At 46.7% G+C, this 25,902-nt stretch overlaps 1 protein-coding gene across 2 annotated transcripts in view; it reads right to left on the bottom strand.

Moving 5' to 3' along the window:
* The window catches only part of SAMD11 (sterile alpha motif domain containing 11), a 93,367-nt gene that overhangs the window by 42,112 nt on the left and 25,353 nt on the right, over positions 1-25,902 (bottom strand). For both annotated transcript variants that reach the window (XM_063317441.1, XM_063317442.1), the window contains exons 3-4: positions 18,437-18,615; positions 3,054-3,178 (exon numbers count right to left, since the gene is read on the bottom strand). In XM_063317441.1, coding sequence (XP_063173511.1) covers positions 3,054-3,178; positions 18,437-18,615 — 304 coding nt within the window. The remainder of the gene's footprint in view (positions 1-3,053; positions 3,179-18,436; positions 18,616-25,902) is intronic.

Here is a 25,902-nt window from a genome sequence, read left to right as displayed (position 1 = left end):
AAACCCCAGATCCTGCAATGAACAAGGAATAAATAATGAAGATGTGAATGGTTTTATATTCAGACTGATTCTTCTCTTGCACTTCCCTGACACGAAGCAAAGGACAACGATGATGATTAAGATTCCTGCTGCTATCACCACAGGTAGTCCTCGCTGAATGACCACAACTGGGACCAGAGTTTTGGTTGCTAAGCGAAGCGGTCATTAAGTGAATCTGACCCGATTTTACAAGCTTTTATGCGGCAGGCGTTAAGCGAACCATGCGGTGGTTAAGCAAATCACTTTGTTTCCCATTGATTTTGCTTGCCAGAAGCTGGCCAGGAAGGCTGAAAATGGCGATCGGTCACATGACCACAGGATGCAGTGGCAGTCATAAATGCGAACCCGTTGCCCAGCACCCAAATCATAATTATGTGACTGTGGGGATGCTGCAGCAGTCGTAAGTGTAAGGACCAGTCGTAAGTCGTTCGTAAGTCTGAACTGTCACTAAACGAACGGTTGTTAAGCGAGGACTACCTGTATTATTTCTATTCCTTCTCCTTAGCTGGCTCAGCTGAGAAACCCACAGTTCTGTTCCACCTTTCTATTTCCCAGCTGCTCATTTGAATAACTCTGCAAATTAGACCTAGAGGTTTTTTTGGGGGGGGGGAAGTTCTCCCCTCTTTTCCCTCCTCTTCCCTCTACCTTCTACGCCATGCATTGCAAATTTCAGATCGATCACTTGAGGGCAGGGACTGCATTCCAGATTAGTTTCTTTTACTCTGGAGTAGACGCATGAATGCTGGAAGGAGCTAACCAACATCTGGATGTTGCTAGGCTGTAGAAAACAAAGGTTCTGCCTGCAGAAACAAACAGCCAGCTGGATGGGCTAAAATACTGAATCTCTGGACTGGAAGGATAAGAGTGGATAATTCAATTTAGCCTCCCCCGATGTGGATTTTTATTACCCAGGCAATGTTGGAGGCCGCTTAACTGCACACACGTCCCTCCTCTCCAGCAAACAAACATACCCATCTTTGAAACGCACAGCCCTGCAACCAAACAGAGCTCAAGAGATCGTTGCACACAAGAGGGCTAAAATTGGGCTGTGAGAATCCCAAGGGCCACAAGAGGGCAGCCAAGAATTGGCGTCGTCTGGATCTCTCTCTCTCTCTCCTGACCTCTAATGGTGGACTAGATTTTTGCAACACAGATTTGGTCGCCCTAAATCAGTGTTCCTCAACCTTGGGAACTTTTAAGATGTGTGGACTTCAACTCCCAGAATTCTCCAGCCAGCCAAGCTGGCTGGAGAATTCTGGAAGTTGAAGTCCACACATCTTAAGAGTTCCCAAGGTTGAGGAACAGTGCAATAGATGAAGAACAAATCTCTCCGTGCCCGGTGGCCTTAACCACACACAGCCTTACTCCGTGATTAAGAGATGCTGGTAATGCCGCTGGGTCCCTGGTGGGCTGGGCTGAGCGAGATACAGCTAAGTGCGCTGCATCAGAGATCTTAAGAGCACCTCCATCATTGACAGCAGCTCCGAAAGCAATCGATGGAGCAATTAGATTTTATCAGTGCCGGCTCCCTCCAGCCTCCTCCTGTCTTCCATGTGCTCACGAGGCAAAAGGCCACATTATAGCTGCTGGGGGGTGGGGGGTGGCATTCTGGCCTGAGAGGCTGTTTTCCATTTGCCGTCTGGGTTTTTTGGGGCGGGGCAGGGTTAATGATGCCAAAGATGATTGGCGTCAAGAACGGTCTGAGTCCTTGGCAAGCCGGACGCACTTTTAAAAACCCAAAACAGAGCAGAAAGATAATCCAGCGCTGTGGCTCGGAGGCAGCTTTGCTCATTTCCTGAAAAGTAAGGAGCCGTCTTGCAAACGAGAGCTGAAGCGCTATCGGTTTAGAGGAGGGCCGGACGCCAGCCGAGGCCACCCCATCGCCAGGGTTTCCTGCAGGCCTTTCTCCAGCCCTGCTTTTTAAAGCGATTGTTCCCTTACGGCCCCCCGAACCCAGACTAATCACAGGGCGGGGAGGAGATGCAGAAAGGGGCAGGTTTCTCCATGTAATACTTGCGAAGAAAAAAAACCAAACGAACAGGTGGGTAGGAATCTCGGCAGCCAAGAGACAGAATGCACGCTGCAAACTTCAAAGGGTTAATTCTGGATTAAACCCCTGTCCCTCTCTCCGATCCTCAAAACTTAAAACTCAGTGGAGGGTGTGCATCTGCATAAATCCGGAAAGCATTTCCGGGTTCTGAAAAGCTTGGCTTGTGGCACAAAACAAAACAGACCTTGATCCAGCCTTGAGCATTTGGCAGGATGTGGTGTTCTTGTTGGGCCAAAGTCTGTTCCATTTGCACAATTTAAAAAAAAAAAAAAAGAGGGGGGAGCTTCTGCCATTCTAGATCATGGCTTTTTTTCAAAGTTTCAAATTCCTTCTCGACCACACAAGCCAACCAACACTCCCTCGCTCCTTCCTACAGGGTGCTGGGAAAATACAAAACTGGATGTTCAAGGAAACAGGATAAAAACATCCTAAATAAAATAAATACGATCGCCACAGCCGTGACCGTGGACCAGCCTTTCTGGATGTTTCTCTCGGGCCTCAGCATCCTCCCTATTTCATCCGGCCACTGGGCACGCCATAAAACAGAGAACCGAATGGCTGAAGAGCACCTTGCCTGTGGCACCGATGTGCCACCCACCCCATCTCTCCAATGGGGAGAAAGCACGCAACCTTTCCCCCTCTTCCCCTCGCCCCCAAAATCTGCGGCAAGACAAACCATACTCTGCTGAAGCTCTGAAAAGGTCAGACTACAGCAGAAGGTGCAAATGAGGGTGGGGAAGGGGCCGTGCGATCCGCTTCCGATTAATGAAATTACACGTCCAACCAAGCTCATTCTGCATCGCTGCCTGCAAAACGCCGCCAGAGGCTGTTCGGCTTCTCCGGCACGGCAGGTGCTCAAAACACACAGGTGGCCAAACCCAAGAGGGGATTCTGACAGACGAGCCCCCCACGCCTCCCCACCGGTGCAATTCACACGCCCACGGAGCGGACCCGTGCCACTTACCTGCTGCTCCCGAGCCGACCTCGATGCTGCTTCTCTTGAACTCGCAGCGGCTCTGCGTCTCGGGCATGCCGAGCTGTCGGCTCTGGTGAAGATTCGAGAGGAAGGAGGTGAGATCACTGTTTTGGCTGCAAAGCAGAGAGGGGAGAAAAGGACTCACATCAGCATCGAAAGCTCGGCTGGTCCCCATAACCTTCCCCCCCTGTGCCCGATCATTACACGTGTCCTTCTTCTGCACAGCCTGTTTTTAATTTCAGCACACAACTGAATCCTGCGTTTTAAAGTAAGCAGGGATTTGCTTTAACTGAGCACGTGTGAATGGAGATGGAGGTGCTCTGCTTTTCTGCCAATGTTTAGGAAATGGGAGTTATGAGGGCTCTTTTGCCCAACACGCTGAGACTGCTTGTCAAGGAAAATCCAGAGAAGGCAGAGGAACTGTAGACTGAGGATTTGGGGAAGCGCTTCTGAAATCAGAGGGCCCTCCGCTGCAGGCCCTTCCCCCTTCCAAAAGATTAAATCAATAACCCACATGGAGAAACAGACAGAGAAAAACAGAGAAAAAGGAGGAAGAAGGAACAGTAAGAATTGCTTTTCCCAAACCAGTTCCCATCCAGAAGTTTGAAACCACATCTTCCCCAAAGAACCAGCCATGCTGCTTGGAGATGATGGGAACTGTAGTCCCTCCCCCCTTTCTGGAGAAACAAAAGAATCCACAGGAAAAAAAACTGAGGGGCTTGGAAAGGTAGGGAAAAACTTGCTCCAGGCGTCAATGTATTTTATTTATTTATTAAATCGATCTACCGCCCAACTCCCAAGGACTCTGGACAGTTCACAAGTAAAGCAAAAGCATTTTTAAAAAAACAATCCTGCATTTTTTATTAAAAAAAAAACTGTCCCTGGAGGAAGTCAAACCAAAGTATTTCTCAAAGAACAAAGTTACTCGCAAAGCGGAGCCGCTGTTTGTAATCTGTCCCTGTGGTTTAATGGAATTTGCACGCTTCTCTGCATTTTCAAAAACCTTGCACAAGATGTGGTTGTTTAAGGGGAAACAAAAAACTAAGTGTCTGTACAAATACTCCAATGTGCACAAGGATAGAAACGTGCTGTGATGGTCACAGCTTAAAAACCCCATCACATCCGTCAAAACTGTCACTCAAACGGCATTCCGTGCTCCTGAATACACAGCTCTTATTACGACAAGGATTCATCATTTCAAAATCAACCAGTATTTGCTAAAGACCACGCTGAACTCAAAAGACGTCCCTTCCTGCAAACTTCCACTATAATGGAAAAGGAAAAAGCAGAAGGCAAGCAATGCCAAAGACATATGCTTAGGGTTATACCTTTCCAACCCATAAAATAAGAAGTATTGCCTATTTGCCGATCCCAGTGAGAAAAATCAAAGCTTCAAAGCTTGTCAAACCTGAATTAGGACCAGCCCAACTCCATAAGCTTCTAAGTTCTCCAGAACCCCTTTGTCAGACAAGGTTTTGTTTTACAGGGACGGGGAAGAGGCAAAGATTTGTAAATCGGTAAACCTTCTGCACCCCAAGGCACAGCCCACAGCCATCTACTCACTTGATCCAGAGTGAGATGAGAGGAATACCTAGAATAGCACCTTTTGTCAGTACAAGTCCTCTTTTTTAAACAGCATTCCCCCACCTCGCCCCGACACAACACACCCACAAACACACCACATCCTGACCAGAGTTTGGGAGAAAGGACACGTCTCTCATTCAGCACTCATTAGTCATCAGCTTTATGACTGACCTTGGACATCTCAACGCTCACCAGGCAGATTTTTATCCCAGCTGACCAACACACCTCAAGAAGCCATCTGTGGACTTCCACAAGTCCCCCCCCTCGCAAATATCCTTCCCCGTACCCAATCTCACCACCCCTTTTTCCACCAGCCACTCCCAGACTAATTCTCAGGTGAGAAGCCAGCTGGCTTATGGACTGAGCCTCATCCCAGAAGGCCAGTAATTCTAAAGCTTATCGTTGCCTAGATGCACCTCTGAGGTGTATTAGGCAAAATATCTGCAAAGGAGTTTAGAGGATTAATTTGAGGCGATTATCGGTTCCTGTTAATCATGCAAATCAATACCTCGGCATGCCTGGGATAGAGGACAGCTAAAAGCTGTCACCAAGATAATAGGAAAGGAGGAGGAGGACGGGACAGATGTAGTGCTTGTGCTAGCAAGCTTAACTCCCATCCTGGTCTCAAAAATGTGTCTATGGTTATTTGGGCTGACATACATTAATGATGGGGCAGCGTTGTAGGGTGGTTTGACAACCTAGCTCCTATTCTAAGAGAGGGACAAAGCAGGCTGAGTCCCTCAAGGAGGGGAGGACATGGAGATCACACCTTCAGACCATCACATCTTCAGACAAGCAGGTGGGAGAACGAGATAGTCAATTCTCAGAGCTTTTCTTACTGGGGATTCCCTAGAATTAAAAAACACACACACACACACTCCTCAAAGACTCTTCTTAATGTGAAAAAAAAATCCCTACGAATAGAAAGGCAGCTCCCTACGGAGCCAGACAGGTCATCAGTACAGTACAGAGATGACCTTCAAGAAAATCCACAGCATCTGCTCGGAAAACATGACCTTACCACGGGAAAACAGGAAAGGGTGAGAAAGAAACTCAAGATTGCCGCACTAACTCCTTTTCATACAAGAGGGAGGAAAGGAGAAACACGGTCAGGCTTCCAGATAATCCTCTGAAGCATTTTCGACTCTGGCCCACCTTTAATTAATTAATGCTCTGGGAAGGGTTGGCGAAGGCCGGTAGGGTGGGATGGGATTCAAAAGGAGCACCATCTCTTGGTTGCTAATACACCCATATCAAGGTATAACACACACACACACACACACACCCAAGAGCTTTACCAGTAAGGAATGGCTTTTATATTGCATTAACTCAGCAACAGGTTAGGAAGATGGGAAACTGCAGGAAAAATTGGTTCTGCAAGCCGGAGCTCCTGCCGACGGCCACCCACTGCCCTTCTTAAAGCTGTGCATTCCCACTCATTGCTGACTTTGACCCCCATGCCCAATTTTTACTGTTCTGAGTTATTTTCTTTTTCCTCTAAAGATTTCTGCGTATGCGTATTCCTGAAAACTTCCTTGTTCCTATAAATCTACTAAGACTCCCTTCATGCATGGCTGATGCTGTTTGGGCTACATCAAGACACTTGTAATCACCAGATGTTGGGGTTACTGTTTCCAGATGTGTTGTTTGAAGGCTGTAGGAATTACTGTCCAGGGATGGGGGAATTCTCCGGTTCCAATCCACTCCGAAGCACTAAATCCACTGAAGTTCACTGGAAGGTTTTGGACCAGTCAAAATAATTGGTATTGCTTTTTGGATATAAAAACTCATTAGCAAAGAAAATAAAATTTCATGCACACCACACACATACACAAATCACTAAAAAAACAGCATATATGTGTTACAGGGTGCGCGCAAAAAAAAACAACAGGTTAACTAAGCTTCAAAATTACATATTACATGGAAAAATGCAGGTCCTTATTTATTCATCACGTAAATTTATGTGGCTGCCTTTCTTACTTAAAAGGGGGAGGCACAAGGCTAACAAGCATAAAAACAGAAAAATGTACAGAGAAAATAAGCAACAAAAGACACCCAGTCAAAAAAAATGCTCCTCAATCATATAATTTGGATTAATAAATAAATATTAATCAATTGGCACTGGGCAAAATCGCCAATCAGGTTCCACTGACATCTTGGCTCTAGGTTGGTATGTAATGACCATGCCAGCAACACGGTGAAAACACAATTTTAAATCATGCCTGGCAAATTCTTTCCATCAAAGTAGACGGCCCCCCTTCCTTCCTTCCTTCCTTCCTTCCTTCCTTCCTTCCATCCATCCATCCATCCATCCATCCATCGAGCTGCCCATCTTATGCGCCCACCATTTTAGGTGGGTTATAACGATGATAAGAATGGTAAAATAACATAAAAATCAGCCCATCCTCTGATGCTAGGGAGAGTGGAAGGCAAAAGGAAGAGGGGCCGACCAAGGGCAAGATGGATGGATGATATTCTAGAGGTGACGGACTCGTCCCTGGGGGAGCTGGGGATGTTGACGACCGACAGGAAGCTCTGGCGTGGGCTGGTCCATGAAGTCACGAAGAGTCGGAAGCGACTAAACGAATAAACAACAACAGCCCATCCTGACCTCTCCCGACTCCCTTGTAACTTGGTTAAGTTCCACATTGGGGCAGACGCATCTTCTCTGCACCTTTACACCCCACATCTCTTCCGAGGGCCCCATTAACCAACATGACGATCTCGGGTCAACCCGGGTCAACCCAAGACGGTTGCTGGAGGGCATGCAACGTAAGTCATTAACATCACCTAACCACCATAGAGCTGGATGGCCTGGGGTTACAGTAAGTGCCTCTTTTGCACACACAAACACACTCACAGGATATCTAGACAGTAATGGGGGGGAACCCACATGTGCAATGGTTAATATCTGTGTTGAATGCCCCAATTAATCTACTGTCTACGTTTAATGGGACTAATAGTTTGTTCACCTCCCTTCCCAAGCGCCAGCTGTCCTAATCCATCCTCTATAATTGCAATATAATGATTTGCCCAGAGGAATGGAGCAGCTCTGGGTTTACAGGAAGCAGATCTCAGGAGACCATGCTTGGGTTTGATAACCTCCTGACAAAAAACTAAACTCGGCCAACTGCCGGAGAAGGCAGGCAGGCATGAAAGAGGTGGATAAAACTGAAGTGAATGGAGACACATTCAGCCACACACCGAGAACAGGATTTGCCCCATGCAAATCTCACAGATGGGGGACTTGAGGATCCTACTCTGAGGGTAAGGGTGAAGTTGGAAGAGGAATCATGAGGATCTGCAGCAGAACCCCGTCCAGATGGATCAAACGAAGGCGTCTGTATAAATCCATCCCCTGGTGCCATCTGGGGGTGCCATTTAGGGGGGCCTCTTTCTCTCCCACACACACCCATGTACACGCATTTAGCAATCTTAGCAGCCACTCTCAGAGAGCCTAAGAGGCTAATGGATGCAGACAATTAAGCCTAAAAAAAAAAGAATGGCTTGGTGTCAGCATCTTTGCATCATCACTCGCCGAGAATGGCAGACGACAGTAAGGCCTCCAACACTTGGCACGCCCAGCAAGGGGGTGTTAAAAGAGGGGGTGCCTGAAGAAACCAGGGAATCCAAAACGAAGGCCAGGGACTGCCAGGTTTTTGTGAATCATGCAAGCTGGGGACAATAGGAGCTGAAGTCCCAGACCTCTAGATGGAATCAGAATCTCTGGCTACTCTTTGGCGGATGGCAACAGGGTAAACCCAAAATTCTCTCAATTGTCCAAAAGACTCACGGCCGTTAAGCTTTTGATACCGCAAGCCAGGAAATGTCTGTCTGCACCCCTTGGGCAGAAAGGCAGGTTAGCAATCAAATGTATAGTACTTTAACTCACTATGCTAAAGGTGTCCCAAGGTTGCACTGCAGTCGGTCAGGATGTGACACTTACTCATCATTCCGTAACATCTGGAGGACCAAAAGATTTCTACGTGTTGTTCATTTGAGATGCTGGAAGTAGCCAAAAATGCTTTGGGATCCTTCTAATCCAATGATCACCACCACCCCACTTTTTACGTAGGTAAAGGTAAAGGTAAAGGTTTTCCTTGACAGTAAGTCCAGCCGTGTCCGACTCTAGGGGGCGGTGCTCATCTCCGTTTCAAAGCCGAAGAGCCGGCGTTTGTCCAAAGACACCTCCTCTGTGGTCATGTGGCCGGCATGACTACACGGAACGCCGTTACCTGCCCATCGAAGTGGTGCCTATTAATCAACTCCCATTTGCATGTTTTCAAACTGCTAGGTTGGCAGGAGCTGGGACTAGCAACGGAAGCTCACCCCGTCACGCGGATTTGAACCGCCGACCTTCCGATCGGCAAGCTCATCAGCTCAGCAGTTTAACCTGCAGTGCCACCGCGTCCCTTTTTACGTAACTGGATAATAAATAGGGCAAACTTGATTTAGGAGAATGGACATCTGGATTTCTAATTCAGTAGGAAGGAAGACCCCAAATTCCATCAGACCAGTTCACGTTATTCCAATTCAAGGTAAATAGACTTATTACAACTAAAGGTCCCTTCATTGGCCTTATTCCCCACAAAGTTTGTCAAGTTGAATCTACAGGTAGTCCTCGTTTAGCGAATGCCTCGTACAGCGACTGTTTGCAGTTATGACAGTGACAAAAAAGTAACTTTGCAACCAATCCTCGCATTTAAGACCTTCGCAGGTCTGTAAAGCAAAGGAAAGCTGAAGTCAGACCATAAGCACGGTTGCTATTTCACTTAGCGACTGCTTCTCTTAACAACCAAGCCCCAATTGTGGTCACTAAATGAGGATTACCTGTAGTATTATTTAAATGCCCCGCGGAGCTCTGCAGCCATTCAACCACTCGCCCCATCCGACTAAATGTAACATCAAAACGATTAAAATTATCGGCTGTGCACCTAAGTCAACCATTGATTCCCAGCAGCAAAATGGGGGCGAGGAGGATACTGAGAACAGAGGCCCATACAGCTAGTAAGACCTGAAACAGAGAGGAAACAACATTGCTTAAAGAAAAGGGAAAAGAAACTGAAAAGAGAAAAAACTTTCACTCATTCTGCTCCCTTTAACGATCCTATGGCCGCTGCAGGGATCATATTAAATTTCCCAGCTATAAACCTGCCCCAACCTGCAAAACCTCGCTCTGTTCAGCATTAAAGCCAAGCCCACCAGGGGAAGCATTGCAGGTACGGAAAAACAGATCCCACCCCAGTGAAATCCAGATTAAACTTTGTTCTGCAGATATTTCAAAAGGGAGAGCAAGGGACTTTGGCAGAGAAACCCTTGAAGATGGTGTGACGTCCCTGTGCATGTTTGCAATGAATGTGAAATTTATTTGGCGTGTTGCCAAATAAATTTCACATTCATTGCGAACATGCACAGGGACGTCACACCATCTTTGGTTTACCTTCCCGGTTTCATTACTGCTTTATAAAGTTTAATATCTAGATCCCTGTCCCTGTGTGGGAGAGATGGAGATGTCTACACGCCCTCTATCAGGCTGGTCTCTCCCATTCTGCAAAAAATGGGGAAAAGTGTTTCACGGACAAAGATAAAGAATGAAAGACATGGGAATGCCAAGCTGCTCCATTTCCAATGCATGCAGTCCACAGCTGAATTGGCTTCTCCCCTTGGTCCCTGCAGCCTTCCCCACATATCAAAATCCTTTCAGATTTTAAAGTTTGGGCTTATATACAGGAATGCAGATGCACACATATAAAGGTGCCCCCAAGTACCCACCAGCACACTTGTCCATGCAAATATGAATACATCTATGATCCTAGGAAATGCAACCACTAAAACATTGATACCCAGCAACCAAATGGGAATGAATAAATTTATTCTATTATAGCTGCCCAACTCCAGTTCACCTTTTCCCTGGAGGGTATTTCTAACCTCCCCATGGTGTTCATTTTTCAGCCCAAGCCATTTCCCACACTTCTAAATCCTTGGATCCAACCAAAAATGAATTTTAGTTCAGTGTTTTGCAGCAGACCTCCAAGCTAATGCCGCAAACTGAGACACATGGCATCCTCTTCTATGCCTTTAGAAATACGGGCAATGCATTTCTCATAAGGTTTGGATGTAAGATGACGGACTTGGAAATCTGGGAACAGATCCCTACCTACATCTAGGAAAATAATGGAGGTCAACATTAGACAGGAAAACTAGCACTGTTTGTGCAAAATACACCCAAGTTACCAGCAATGCACACATTGGCACATCTTCTGCCAGTATTAGCCAACAGAAACTTGGTTTCATGCATGCTGGCTGGGGAATTCTGGGAGATAAAGTCCACACAAATTAAAGCTGAAAATCACTGGGTTAACTAAGGATGCTTTAGGCAAAATTTGAAGCTGGGCACAGTCAAAAGTCCTTGAAGCGTCTTTTGGTTATCTGCAAAACCGAGAGAAAAAACAAGGACTAAAATCAGCTTTGAAAACACCCCCAATTTGGGGGATGCCAAGGGAAGGATCAGAACAATTTCAGGGCCTGGATTGTGGCGGGGAAAAGATGCCCTTGGCAGAGTGAAACCATCATTCCGTCCAGCTCCATCCAGGTTGCAACATCTCAGCCATCACACAACCTGGATGACTTTAATGCTGAAACGTATTTTTCCCAGATGCCCTGCAAAGTTTTCCCCAACTTTTGATCTCATACGCCTCTGCTATTTTCCTTGGCTGTTTCTTTTTTCTCCCCCCACCAGTGGGAAAAGGTCCAAATGTTCTTGAACTTTTCTCACAAAAGGGGCTTCGGTTAGGATTCCTTCCACCCCGCCCAGAGAACAAATCACCCCCTCGTGTGAATCCCAGTAATTCAAAGCAGAGCCTTGGCGCTGCCCCCGGCGAAAAGCCCTTCATCAGACAAGCAAGGTCAGCGTCTCTCAAGCTGCTGGGGAGGTAAGACCGGGGCTTCTGAGTCAGCCGAACGCAAGGAAGGAGATCCAACAGAAGCTGAGCAAAGCTTGATCCGAGCACCCCCCTCCGCCTCCTCCCCACCCCGCCCGCAACACTTATCGCCTTGCACAACAAAACCTCTCTAATCGGGCCACGCGGCCAATGCCTTCCTTCTCCGGTCGATGGCAGCAGAACAGGCGGGGGGGTTAAAAAAATCAAATCAAACCTGAACAACTGAACAGATTTGGGCCAAGGCTGTTTTGCACCACTTTGCAAGCAAGCGTCTAATCTGCAAGCGGGGGCGGGGGGGGAGCCACGTGCACGCTCTGATTTCGAGTGTGTGCGTGCATGCGTTTTCCTGCAGAAAAGCCACCAGGCCGCTCTGCAGGGCAGCCTCCCTCCGGTTCCCACGTGAAGCAAGAGATGCTATAAAAAGATACTTTTATTTTATTCATTTATTAAATTTATTTCACTTTTGCTGGAATGGGGGGCGTCAAGAGCTGTGGGTACCTCTCCTTCGTTTCTGGTGCTTCCCCCTCCCCCCAAAAAACATTATCAACAGGCAAGCAAACATTTGGGATGATTACAGCAGGACACCCCCCCCAGATGTTGTAAACTACAAATCCCAGCAACCCATGCTGCCAGCTGCCAAAGAGAGACCCTGGGAATTTCTGTTTTGCAACACTTTGCTGCCTTCACAACATTCCCTTCTGTTTTTTCTCCACAGCCACCACCCTGCGAGGTAGGCTGGGCCGAGAGAGAGAAAGACTGGCCCGAAGTCACCCAGGACTTTGTACCTAGAGGTGTGGGTTCTAAGCTCAAGGGCCCCAAATTTGCACGCAAGCATGAATTTTAGCCGATCTCTGATTCTGCCAGCCTGGTCTGCATTGCAGGGACGTTTGGAGGATGGGATGATTTGCAACCCCAACTTCTCTGCCAAGCAGACTAGCCAGGATAGGAAAAAAGACCCACAGCAGGGATCTACCTTGCAGGGTTGGCGGAGAAGGTAAAGGAAGAAGAAGGGAGAGATCAAACACATTGATCTCAACCGTGAAGGACAGAACGGATTTGGCCCTGCAGGGATGAACCAAGGAGGCCATTTCATTAATGCATAAACTTTTCCACTGCAGACCCACAACTGCACACCAGCAGCTTTTCTGCACGGTTCTCTTCCATCGCCCCGCCGGCCGTCCATCTTCATTTCCCAGCGTAACACAAAACGCAACTGACAGCTATAAAATTTGGCTCTCCACATCCATCAAAGCACCTGCAACATTGATTATCCCTTGACCACAACATGGCTGTTAATACACAGGCCCACTGACAGCGACACCCGGTGTGTGCAAGCCTCGGTTGGCATTTGCGAGGCAACGGGGGAAGTGAACAGCAATAGGACGGATTGTGCAAATTCAGAAAACGGACCTGGCTGAATTTAACCAGGTTGTGAAAAAGCCACAAGACCAAAACCTGGGTTTTTCTGCTTTTCCTGTGTTTGGTTTTGTTGTTTTAGCTATACAGGTAGTCCTCATTTAGCGACCACAATTGGGACTGCAGCTTGGTCATTAAGCGAAGGAGTTGCTAAGTGAAACCGTAACTTACAACCTTCCTTCAGCTTTCCTTTCTTCTACAGATCTGTGGAGGTCGTAAACGCGAGGACTGGTCACAAAGTTAACTTTTCCATTACCGTCGTTAACTGCGAATGGTCACTAAATGAGGCAGGTGTAATCCAATGACGACTTCAACAAATCATAATTAGAATCAATGACAGCATAGTGTGTCACCCTAACTGCAGCATTTTTCTGCCTGTTTATTTCCTATTCACGGCTTACTTTAATTCATGTAAATTCACAGGACCCGACTTTGCCCAAATGGTGCTCTTGGCAACCAACATTGGAGACTGCAGAATCTAGCCGTATTTATAAATCAGCTCCCAAGCTTTAGCATCCTTCTCCTGCCCTTAAGAGCTCACAGACTCCATGCCGCCCCTTTCTCAGCCTTGGATGATCTGTGCTCAACGGCTTCAGTCTTCTCACCAACTGGTCCCGAGCCACAACTGTGTGCCATGTGACTTGCGAAACCATAGTTGAGTTGTCACCATAAGCTGCAGCATGGTTTGCGGGGAGGCATGAAGCTCTTTAAGAACACCCAACAGACAATGATTCCTCTTTGTCTGTGCATGAACAAAACTGAAAATGAATTCATCTTCCAGCAGCAATATGGATTTTCCATTCCCTTCTTCTAGGATGCTATTCCACTTCCCAGTCAATCTCAGCGGTCCGGGATTCCCGAATGATCAGATCTCACTCCGCTTAGCTTCCGAAATCAAGAGATGCTGCCGACAATCCCTTTAGACCAAGCTAGGATCTTTGGACTAGCAAAAAGCTTAGGAGAATTTAGACCTTCAGAGCACAGGTAGTCCTCATTTAGCAACCGCCTCGTTTAGCAACCGTTCACAGTGACGACAGTGATGAAAATGTAACTCTGCAACCAATCCATGCATTTACGACCTTCGCAGGTCTGTAGAACAAAAGAAAGCTGAAGTCAGATCATAAGCACACTGATGCGCTTAACTATGGTTGCTAAACGAGGACTGCAGTCTATGCTTGAAATTAAAAAATGTTAAAAGCAGGAAGGGGGAGAACCCTAGAAGGCTTTCTTGAGCGAGTCCTTCCTTCCTTCTTTTAAGAGGCAATGGTGCATTTTTACAAGGGGACATCACTCAATGGAACAGCACAAAAAGAAGAGGCATGCTTTGAGGTTACCCTAGTGCATCGGCCATGTGTGTTAACTTCAAAGCCACGGGAAAAGGAGGATTGCTCCAAGAGGCCCTGAAAGATGACCATCTTTTCTCCTTTTAGGAAGCAGAGAACGGGAGGAAAAAAAAAGAAGTTTCAGTTGTACTTAAGATTTGGTGCCAAGAAGAGGGAGAGACCAGCTTGTTCCTAATTAAGATTTTTTTTCCCATCAAGGACGGCAGAGACAGTGCCCCCAAGGAGGGAGCTCAGACTGTATAAGAACAACCAACAGGGAAGGACTTTACAAACTAAGAGAGGCAGATCAAAGGAAAATGGGGGGGAAAGGCAGGCAGATTAAGGAAGGGGATCACCAAGCCCCTCCCTTCAAAAGGTGCCTGATGATTTGGGAAAGGAAGGCTCGAAAAATACCTGGCACCTTGTGCCAACAGGGGCCAAACTTTCAAAGCATTTGTGTATGCTTCTTTGTGGGGGGGGGAGATGGGGTTTTCAGTTTGAACCCCATTCCAAAAAAAAAAAAAGCATAAACAAATGCTTTCTAATCCAGCTGTCCACCATCAGGAACAGTATACTGGGGAGCAAATGCCTATCTTATTCAGCTCTTACGACATTGATGCATTTCACCCAAAGAAAATAAAACAGAGGCACCCTTTTTCACTCCCGAGGTCCCTCTTGTGCCAACCCATCTACAGAGAACTCTACAACACTCCTGCCCTCCCAAATAAATACATCCAGGAGAAAGGGCTGTAAAGCTGCGGATATCTCCAAAACAATCCACAACCAGTCAGGAAAGACTCAGCTTAATTTGCAGACAAAGGTCACCCAGCCCTGATCATGTTAATGCATGAAATATAAAACATTAGGAAAAACAAAACTGCCATAGGATAGGTTGGTCCAGTGCACAATATATCCTTCCTACTTGCCCCAAATGCCCGATTAAAAGGGAAAAACATTATTTCCAAAAAGAAAGGGCACCTGCTTTCAAACGGGGCTCTCCGAGCCACAGAGAACCTCCTAAATGTTAATCACAAAACTGTTTCCCCTGTAAGGTTCAGCATCAAAGCCCTGGAGGTTGGCATCCAAACACGTTTTTTAACCCAGTGGGAAATCCAAGGAGGTGCACATACCCATTCATACCTTGGCAATCACCGCTATCCGCAGACCTGCATAATTAAACACCCATCTTTAAACAAATGAATAGGTAAGAAATGAAATTAAATCCCAATTATCTTCTATCTCCTTCCCCCATGCACATTTTTGCATATTCCCCCTCCCGCCCCACAAAGCTCAACTAAACCCCCACTCTGCATTCTCCAAGTTTCTCCGGTGTTATCTCCAATTAGATTTCTGAGACTAATGTGTGCCTCGCTTTAGAGGGTTATTCATTCAATTGAAATCAAATTACTAATAATTTGCAAGCTATCAGGCTGCCTGCACTGCATTGTGGAGGTGGGGTAGAGGGCCAGAGAGGTCTCCTTTATAAATTACTAATAATTAAAAGGGTGCGGAAGAGAGAAAGAGGCAGACAGGGCATGTTCCAAGCAAGCAATGTGACTTCTCGTTCCATTTTAACCTTCTCAGCTGCCTTCCCTCTTAGGCACAATCAGAGTTTAATAAGGCAACCCAGATGGATCCTTCACCATCACAGCTAAGTGTTCCTCTTCCAAGCTCAGGGTCAGGCAGAGCAGGAGAAAGGGGTGGAAAGGACTAAGGTCTGCTAAGAAAACAGACTAGCTTGGAAGGACATCATCATCCCTACAGCTGGGCAAGCCAGGAATTCAGGAACTGAATGAGGAGAACCCAGCAGGGAACGCTGCAAAAATCTGTCAGCTTACCCAGTTCTTTCATTCACCCTTTCCTGGACTGGATGATCAGATACACAAGACAGGGAAAGGAACGTACAACGCTAGAATGAGGGTTACGGGAAGGAAGGAAGGAAGGAAGGAAGGAAGGAAGGAAGGAAGGAAGGAAGGAAGGAAGGAAGGAAGGAAGGAAGGAAGGAAGGAAGGAAGGAAGGAAGGAAGGAAACAGGGGTCCTCAACAAGGGTTTTTGAAAGCATGGTCTACAGAACTGCAAGTTCTTCAAGAACCTGATGGGTTCCACAAGAGAGCCCCCTCCCCAAAAGGAAAGTTCGCTCAAACTCAGCCATGTTTCTGTCGCTACAGCTTTGCCTCTTGATCATGGGGGCCATAACCTTTTTTTAAACAGGTTCCAAGTCCTGAAAAAAATTGGCAAACCCTCCCCTAAATCACACCTTCCTGCTGTAACCTTTGCTGCTGACCAAGACAACATTTATTGATTTGGAAACTTCAGCCACATTAAAGGAATGATACACATCCCCGGAAATGACTGTCAACCAGGGTTGGTCCAACTAGGCCATAAGTCAAAGTTCTTCCCCGCATGTTTAGAAGACATCAGGTTGGGCAAAGATGACCCATTCCTAATACTTTTAGTCTTTTGGCACCGCTGGGGGCCTTTCCCTCCCCCAAACACGGGCAAATAAAAGGCAGAAAAAAGTTTGCGGAAACATGCGTCTGCATACCACTGCTTAATTTAAAATCCAAACTTAATTTAAAATCCAAACTTTATTGCAACTATTTAAATTAAAAGTATTACCCAACCATGCTTTTTGGATTCACTTTTTCTGTGCATGGCTGCTTTTAAAGCTTTTTATAGATACGGTATATAAATTTGTTTTTTTATATATATTGCTTTGCTCTTTTTTCCTTTTTTCTTTTTCCTCCCCTTTGTTCCGTTTTAATTACACACACACACACACACACACACACACACGAGAGGCCACGGATTGATTCAGGAGTAAAGAGGACTGGAAACAAGGTGTCGCTTCATCAAAAGCCATGCGAAAAATGACATCACAAGGATGGTGCAATCCGTCCTGGGCGGCCATGGTGTCGAGGCAGCATAAAACTGGGGAGATGGGTAGAGATGGGGGCTGTTTTCTTCGACCCACAGTCAATTAAAGAGCCAAACAGCAACAAGCCTTTGGGGACATCAAGAACAGCCTTCCACTTAAGGATTCCAAGATGCCTTTTGACAGGCTGACAATGACCCACCATTAAAGATTTTGCACAAGCTGGCAATTTTGCTATTAGAAGACGGAACCTGAGGGAGGGCGCTGCGGGGACCACATTCACTGGAGGCAAAACAGCAAGGAAATGGGGGAACAATCTAATGGGGAATGGCTAAAACGCAGAGATGCTCCCCCCCCATCTGGAATGGACATCTGACCCTCTTTTCACCCCAGCCATCAATCTTGCTGCATCTTCCACCTCTTTTTCTGAAATAAAGGTGGCCAGTGTGGGTGAGGGTCTGCACAACAGCCTGGAAAGAATGCCCATTCTCCAAACCATTCATCGGGTTCCCCGAAGACACGCTTCTTGTACAGTTTTAATTCTGGTTCTGTTCTGTCTTTGGAGGAGCGTGCAGGAGGACACAAGCACGCCGGTGGCACCGTGCCATGCGTTGCCTCCTCCAGGCCCCGGGCAGGGAAACTGTAACAAGCATCAGGTAGTGATTTTATCAGGGGCCCAGAGAGCTGGCAGCCTCCCGTTTTTATCTCCTTTTGGCTTTAGGGAGACGCTGCGCTCCAGTGCTCGCTCACTGCTCCCTTTCATCTTGCCGAACCCACGTCCTTGCCCCTGGACTTCCCGTCCCTTGGCTCCAGAGCGACCATCCTTCCTACCCACGCAGCATCGGTGCCAGCACCGCCAACTTCCTGACAAGCATACGCAACGACCTTTAATTCTCTCAAAGCGGACCAAACTAGGTACCCAAGTCCGCTTTTTGACTTTCTGGTTGGGAAACCTGGAATCTATGAGTGTTTCTAGAGCAAATGCCCTCAAGCCATGCAAATGTTTCAGAATACGCCTCCTTCTTAAAGATCTGGTATTCCTGCTGTGGTCAAAAGCACAGGTTTCAGGCCACACAGATTTTTCTGGAGGATTCTGTGACGTCGCAGTAATTCTGACAAGCTCTGCCACAATAAATGGAAGCTTTGTGCTACACCGCCGCTGGCAATCCCTGGTTTCTAGGCTCCTACAATTGTGTTTTGGGGACAAAGAGAAAAGGGAATGCTCACATTACCTTCTTTTCATGATACTAATATGCAAATCCTCTTCCTGTTTGACATTAGGGTGATGGCCGTTGATCTTCTCAACCTCCTTGTGGTTGTCGCTGTGTGAGAAAATAGAAGGCGGCTCTTTTTTCGGAGTCCGAGAGGGAGGCAAGGGAATTGTCCTCTTTTCTGCCAAGCGCCCCCGATTCTGGAAAATTGGAAGGAATGAGAGAGGGAGAGAAAGATGTCAGGGCTCAGCCAAGAGAATAACTCTCAAAGGACAAGACCTTAATACATAAAATTGGACACATTTTTTTGAAAAAAGATTAACATTGAAGCATCTGTAAATCCAAAAATATCTTGAGAACTCTCAAGAGGGAGAAAGCAGTAGAGGAATGGTGCTGTGGAGGGAGGAAAAATAAAGCAGGCACAGAAGGAATAAACAATGTTACCCTATACAGTTGACCTAAAGATGCCACCCCTGTGCCAACATTTTGCACAATCTTCCACTGGATGCTTTGCTACACCTCTGTGGTCTCTCCGAATCCCATCTTTGCTGCTTCAGGTCAGGAGGTTAATGCCTACCACCCCAGCTCCAGAGCTAAATGCACAGCCGTCTTGCAAACTGCAATTTATCACCACCATTAGAGACAGCCGCGTGCCAACTGCCAACATGTCCAACAACCACAAGGCTATCTCTAGTGAGAGCCCACAAGTGCAAGAAGCAATGTGCCCATCAGCTCACAAAAAGCATTTAACAGCCATTATGAGAACCGAAAAGCAGATTTGGCAAAGGAGAACAGAGAGGAGCCTGCAGCAAGTGGAAAAGGGGGGAAAGATTTTAGAAACTCTCCAGAAAAGTCCTTTTTCCTAAATGCCATTATGCTGTCCTGTAAATACACACCCACACCCACTGCTACTCTGTGCTATTCATTAATATTAGAGCCAAACTGGCTTCAAAACTATTTGACAGAAATCCTCTATACCAAACACAGCCCTTTTCCTCTGTTCCTTAAAGGAGCCCTAAATTTTTCATTCTTCCACACAATCCTGAAAGGGGGGAAGGGGGAATCAGTGCTTTAAGATTCACCTTAGCTATAATCGCTAGACCGTTTTCCAGGTTCCACTGGAGAACGAAGGAAAGTTGGGCTGCTTTAATAAACAGCAGAGAAAGTTGGGCTGCTTTAATAAACAGATCACACTTTACACCAGGTGCCGAACTTTTCCAAAGCCTGCATCATCCTAGTCCCTATTGCTCCACTTTAGGGTGGCTATGAGCTTTTAATAACTCTAAGAAATGCAATCTCCATGCTTTAAATAAAAGCTCATTAACAGGGATTTTTAAAAAGTTCATTAACAGGGGTTCAGCCAGGTGGGTCTGAGGGGTAAAGGGGACATTTTCGGTCAGCGAGACCTACCGAGCTTCAGTCATTTAATCCGATAGGAAAATACCTCTCTTGTGAATTGCTAAACATTTCTCACCGCACCCAGGAGCAGAGGGTCAAATCTGCACCCGTTGATGGCCGTGTAGTAACGACCCAGCCATGTCCATGAAGCTACAGGGAAGATGGCCGAGGACTCTTTGCCACAGCCACAGAAACTAAAACCTGGTTTTTGTTTAAATATATGGGAAAACATTCTATACCACACAAGAACAGCCTGCTTAAGGGCAGCTCTGAGTTCTCCACCTAGGGAGGTTTCCAAGACGGGTCTGAATGATGCGATTCCTCTTAAAATCATGACCTTCATTTTCCCATCTTTTTCCCCTTTTTGCAAAAACTAAAAAAAAAAAAAAAAAGACAAAAGCAGGATAGCTGCCCCGCATCTTGAGCCGGAAAGGTCTATCTGCAGTCCACCCATCCCCGTCTCCCTCCAACACATTTGCACAAATCAGTTTTTTTTTTAATCCTCCCACGTAGGTTTCCCACAAAGTAACAATCCTAGAGGGAAAGGAAACAATTTCCCCCTAGAAATTCCAACCAAACTTAAGGCAAAGGATGGGATGACAAAAACGCCCTCCACTCACACAGCCAGCCCTCTCCACCAGAGCTCCCACCAGCCCCAGCCCTAAAAAACGAGATTATTTTGCTGCTCAGTTTGGAGAAAAGGAAGGAGGCCTTGAGACGGGACAAGCAGAAAAAAAGCTTCAAAAGGTTCTCACAGGGAAGGTCGAGGGATATCAACACCCTGGTTGGGGTGCAGTAGAGGTGCCAGAAAATGAAGAACAACCCCTCCCAGCAACAAGCTTTTAATTGATCCCAGAGACACAGCGGCCTTGGACAAAGCCGAATTTGCAATGGGGGGGGGGCAGAAGGGACTTGGAGAGGAAAGCCTTCATAAAGCTGGAGAGACAGAAAGGGTGGGGTGTTTTACTGTGCAGGGGAACCATCCGTCAGTATTTTCCAACTTTGGCTGGCTGGCTGGCTGGCTGGCTGGCTGGCTGGCTGGCTGGCTGGCTGGCTGGCTGGCTGGCTGGCTGGAAGGAAGGAAGGAAGGAAGGAAGGAAGGAAGGAAGGAAGGAAGGAAGGAAGGAAGGAGAGACAGACATAGAAGAAGGAAGGAAGGAAGGAAGGAAGGAAGGAAGGAAGGAAGGAAGGAAGGAAGGAAGGAAGGAAGGAAGGAAGGAGGGAGGGAAGGCACAGAAAGAGGAAGGAAGGAAGGAGAGACACAGAAGAAGGAAGGAAGGAAGGAAGGAAGGAAGGAAGGAAGGAAGGAAGGAAGGAAGGAAGGAAGGAAGGAGAGACAGACATAGAAGAAGGAAGGAAGGAAGGAAGGAAGGAAGGAAGGAAGGAAGGAAGGAAGGAGACATAGAAAAAGGAAGGAAGGAAGGAGAGACACAGAGGAAGGAAGGAAGGAAGGAAGGAAGGAGAGACAGACATAGAAGAAGGAAGGAAGGAAGGAAGGAAGGAAGGAAGGAAGGAAGGAGGGAGGGAGGGAGGGAGGGAAGGCACAGAAAGAGGAAGGAAGGAAGGGGAGACAGACAAGGGAGGGAGGGAAGGAAGGAACTCATAGCAGGTCTTCAAGCGATCATTGCCAAACAAATAAATTGTGGGTGATGCTGGAAGGGTGCCTTATACTTTTGACTTTTTCTTTTTGAGAAACTGACCAAAATACTGTGAAACTGGCTAGCTGTTTCATTCACTGCTGATTAGACAGTTGCGAAATGGACTAGAGAAGGTGGAAAGCCCAAGGAGGCAGGGAGGGAAGAGACACACCTTCTACACTGCTTCTCTGAGGAATCAGCAACAGGCAGGAAAGGATTTTGTATTGACTTTTTAATAAAATGCACAAAGAAACCTGGACTAAGAACACAGCAGAGTTCTGGCCTCACCACTGAACCTCTGGGTGAGCAGAAAGAGAAAGAATATATTCCCCAAGATAATACCACCTATACTGATTAGCATCGTGGACAATATGGAAAGGGGAAAACAATAAATAAAAAAAGCATCTGTGTGCCCAGAGACTCTTTGGAGAGGCGAGAATAGTGTTCAGTGAAGTGGAAATTCTCTCATCCTGAAGGAGAGGGGAAACCAGGGATCCTCCAGGTTCAGTGGCAGTATACCTAACACCCTCAATATATCTCTCACCACCCACCATGCCGGCTGGCATTTCTGCCATGCTCAACTAAGTCGGGGAGATTTGTGGAGGAAAGCTATTTTTGCAACACGGTGCTTTATAGATTAAGGACCCTCTCCTGCCCTCGCCACGCATTTGGATTTTCTCTGGGTGGAGAATAAGAGCTGATGCATGTGTGAAACCCCACTCCTGTGGGGGGGAAAGAGGTTATGCACACTAAATACGCAACATAGATAGAGGAAATCTCGTCAGTTGAATTTCCCATTACAGACCCACAGAACGAGCAGAGACCCAGGAATGTGAGAATGGTAGCTGGGCCACCGATCCTCAAGAAACCCACACCTCCCCCAGGCATTCAGTGCCAACCTGGGAATGTCTCTTTCCCACCAGGGAAGGTTTCAATAGGAAATCCAAGGTGGCACTGCCCGTAGGCACTGGCTTGCTAGCGCTTAACCAGCTTTGCTATCGAAACAGGAGGCCGCCAATAAAGCAGAGCTGTGCCACCACCATCATCCTGAGCTTCGGCGTTTGAACAAGAAGGAATAAAAGAACAAAAGTTGTACGTCAGGACTGGTTCTGCAGCCAGACACACCTTCCTCACTGCTTGTCAAATTAGCCCACAGCCTCACACAACTGCTAATGTGTTTCGCTGCCCACGCCAACAGTACCCACACCGCCCCAGAGGCCCTACAGCCCCAGAGGGCACAGGGGGAGGCTGAGTTCACACTTCAACACCCACCCACACCCAAAGGAGGTGCTGTTCATGCAGGACAACAGAAGATCAAAACCACTGCATTTCTGCAGACTGCACTATGGTGGTTAGTGCTTTTAGGCTGCTGGGAAACCCAGTTTGCTAGTTTAGGATGCAACGCATTTCCGAACCCAGTAACCCAGTTAAAGTGTGTTGTGGGGATCCGGCCTAACCAATTCCACTGCTCTTCAAACGGGACGTCAAAATATACACAACTGCAGAGCACTCTTGGGCACACAGGAGTGGCCTCATCCTGAGCAGGCTGTTTGGTCCGCTCGGTTGAGTCCCATCCACCCTGATTAGATCCAAGCTTTGTGCAACACCATGGTTTAACTAGTTTGTTGGAAAAGCCACAACTGGATGGGTTCACATGCTATGCCAAGCCACAGAGCCACAACAACAGAGTTCACACACTAAATCAAAACCAGCCCAACTGAGTTATTACTGCTAACTCAGGCGCTGTTGGGCAAGAGAGCTCCGGAGTGGAATTCTTTGCAGGCCTGATACCAAGATTTTATTTATTTTATTTATCAAATTTGTCACCACCCATCTCCTCCGAATGAACTGAACCCAGGACATTTCATGTGCAAAATATAACTCAAAGCTATTGAGTTATACTTTGCAATCTTGGAAGAATTGTCCACCACTTACTGTTCCTTTACTTCAACCACATCCCAAATCAAAGTATTTCAGCCTGACATTTGCCCTCCTAATACGTTGGGCTCGCAACTCCAAATTTTCCCAGAACACACTGTGCTGAAACCAGAAAAGAATAATGTTTGCTTTTATGCATTCATTCAAAGCTTGCCTGCTGTTTTCCTCAACCTCCCACTTCCATCTTTCCTTCCCTTCAGTTACACCTGCAAATCATTTTAGCTACCCCAAGCATATACAGTACTTGGAATGCCGAGGAAGGGATACATCAAAATAAGATGATGAAATGCCTAAAACGCAGCTTCTTTTGAGATGCTACTTTTTAGATGGTCAGCTGATTTATGGGAAAAAGAAATAAAGCGACTGGGCAGCTGTTGTAAGACAAAGTTTTCTGAAATTGTCTGAAATGAAGCAAATGAGTCAGAGAAACAGAGAACCAGCAAATACAGGAGCACACTTAACCTAGAAAACTTAGTGCATGCAGAATGATCAAGATCCACATGCTCGCACACACACACAGGAAAAGCAATACTAAAAATATCTTCCATCTGCGAGTTTCCTAATCACAGCCGAGGAAAAAAACAGCCATTCTCTTCTGCTGCATTTCACTCCTTTTACAGACACACACTCACACAGGCCTTGCTATGGGTTCCTGATTATCTCACTTTTCAGATTGACAAGCCTATTTCAAAACACTTACCTCTTTAAAAAAGCAGGCGTCAAAAGAACCCTGCATAAGCCAACCGCAGCTCAAAGCATTAAAAAAAATCGTACTGCAAAATTAGAAAGGAAAAAGCTAAGCATAGATGGAAGACTACCCAGGTTGATGCTCGAGATAGAAAATTCAAAGCAATATCCAAGTTCTCCTGAGCAAGCCTCACTGAGTTTGAAAACGTCCCTTTCGCAGTTCAGATCCTTTTTCACAAAGCCCCCTCAAATGTTGAGGCTGGCGAGCCAAAGACAATGTTGCATTAAATAAATCAACTAAAATAGCAATGGTGTGTGAAGTTCTTTATGAGAGCTAATCCGGAGGCCCTGTAGAACTCCAGATGTTTCTGAACTTCAATTCCCAACATTCCTTGCTGCTGTCTGCAAGGTCACATTGTGCCATGTTCTTCACTGGTTGACATTGGTGGCACTGCAAAGCAAGCATACGAGACAACACAGGGAAGATGCTTGGAAGCTACCAGCTGCCATGGCGGGGGGGGGGGCGCTTTTTTGGGCTGATGACTGCCAACTTTAAACATATGGCAAATCTATCAGCAAACAGCACCAACTTTAGGAGATACATTCCCGCCCCCCACACGAGCTGGATTGGCAACTGAGTTGTCATTCAACCCCTGCAAGGAAGGCACACAGTGGGTGGTTCGAGGGTGTAAGCAAGGCAGGATGCCCGACATAATTCTGGGATACAATAGAAGGAAATGGTCAGCATCTCACCCAGGCTACCAACAAGGCAAAGACACACAGGGCTAAAAACTCAATTTTTAGCTCTAAAAGATAGTGGGCAGCTAGTAAGTCATGCATGCTGTGGACCCCGTCTGCAAGAGAACTCCATCTGGAGGGGTCCAGGAGGCGGGCCTTCTCTGCAGCAGCTCCCGCCCCTTGGAACATCCTTCCCCAGAAGGACGGTTAGCCCCCCCTCTTCTGGACTTCAGAAAACAGCTGAAAACCTGGTTTTGCCGCCTTGCCTGGAGTGGGGAGAGGAAGAGCCATTCCTTCCCTAATCCTGCCGGGACCGGTCTTATCCCCTTACGGGTTGAATTAGATCTGCCGTCACTTGCATTTTATATTGGTACTTATTGCGTATCGGTATTATTTACGATTTCATTGAATTTTAACTGTTTTTCTTGTGAACCGCCCAGGGTCCCCCCGTGTGGGGGAGATGGGCAGTGATAAAAATATGATAAATAAATAAATAAAGTAGGTTGGGACGGCAGTGCAGAATAGATACCCAGTCAATCTCAGACCATTCATGCTATCTGACAGCACAGCCTCCTTAGAATAGAAGACACACTGTAATTTTTTACGGTTTTTAATCATCAAAACCCAAAATCAAAACTTCATTTTTTTGCGTTACAAGCAAATAGTCCAACAGCGGCTTCCAGATAGAAACAAATTCAGTTACAGTTATTTTCCCTTATCTGTGCTATCAGTTTAGCCATCTGCGCCAATTCTGCAGCCTTCCTGCTCCCGGTTAAAGACGCTGCTTGTTTACATTCTTGGCATCCCTGTCCTCCCATTCAGACAAGTCTACCAAGTTAGCCTGGACTCTTTCCTCCAGGCATTAAATATGTCACTCATTACTTGAGCAAAGGATGACATAACACCTATAAGCACATGAGAACACCCTTCTGTAATGGAACCAACCAGGGGTAGCTCTTGAAACCTGTCATTACTTCAAGCAGAAACTGAATATTCCACATCTTTAGGATTTATCCACTGGAAGGCCTATTCTGGAAAAGTTCTTTGGAGAGAAAGCTCTCTAGCAGCTGTCCACAGGCAGACACTTCT

This window comes from Candoia aspera, chromosome 18 (genome assembly GCF_035149785.1).
Source record: "Candoia aspera isolate rCanAsp1 chromosome 18, rCanAsp1.hap2, whole genome shotgun sequence".
In the NCBI taxonomy this organism is placed as follows: domain Eukaryota; kingdom Metazoa; phylum Chordata; class Lepidosauria; order Squamata; family Boidae; genus Candoia; species Candoia aspera.
This window is presented reverse-complemented; position numbering and strand designations above follow the sequence as displayed.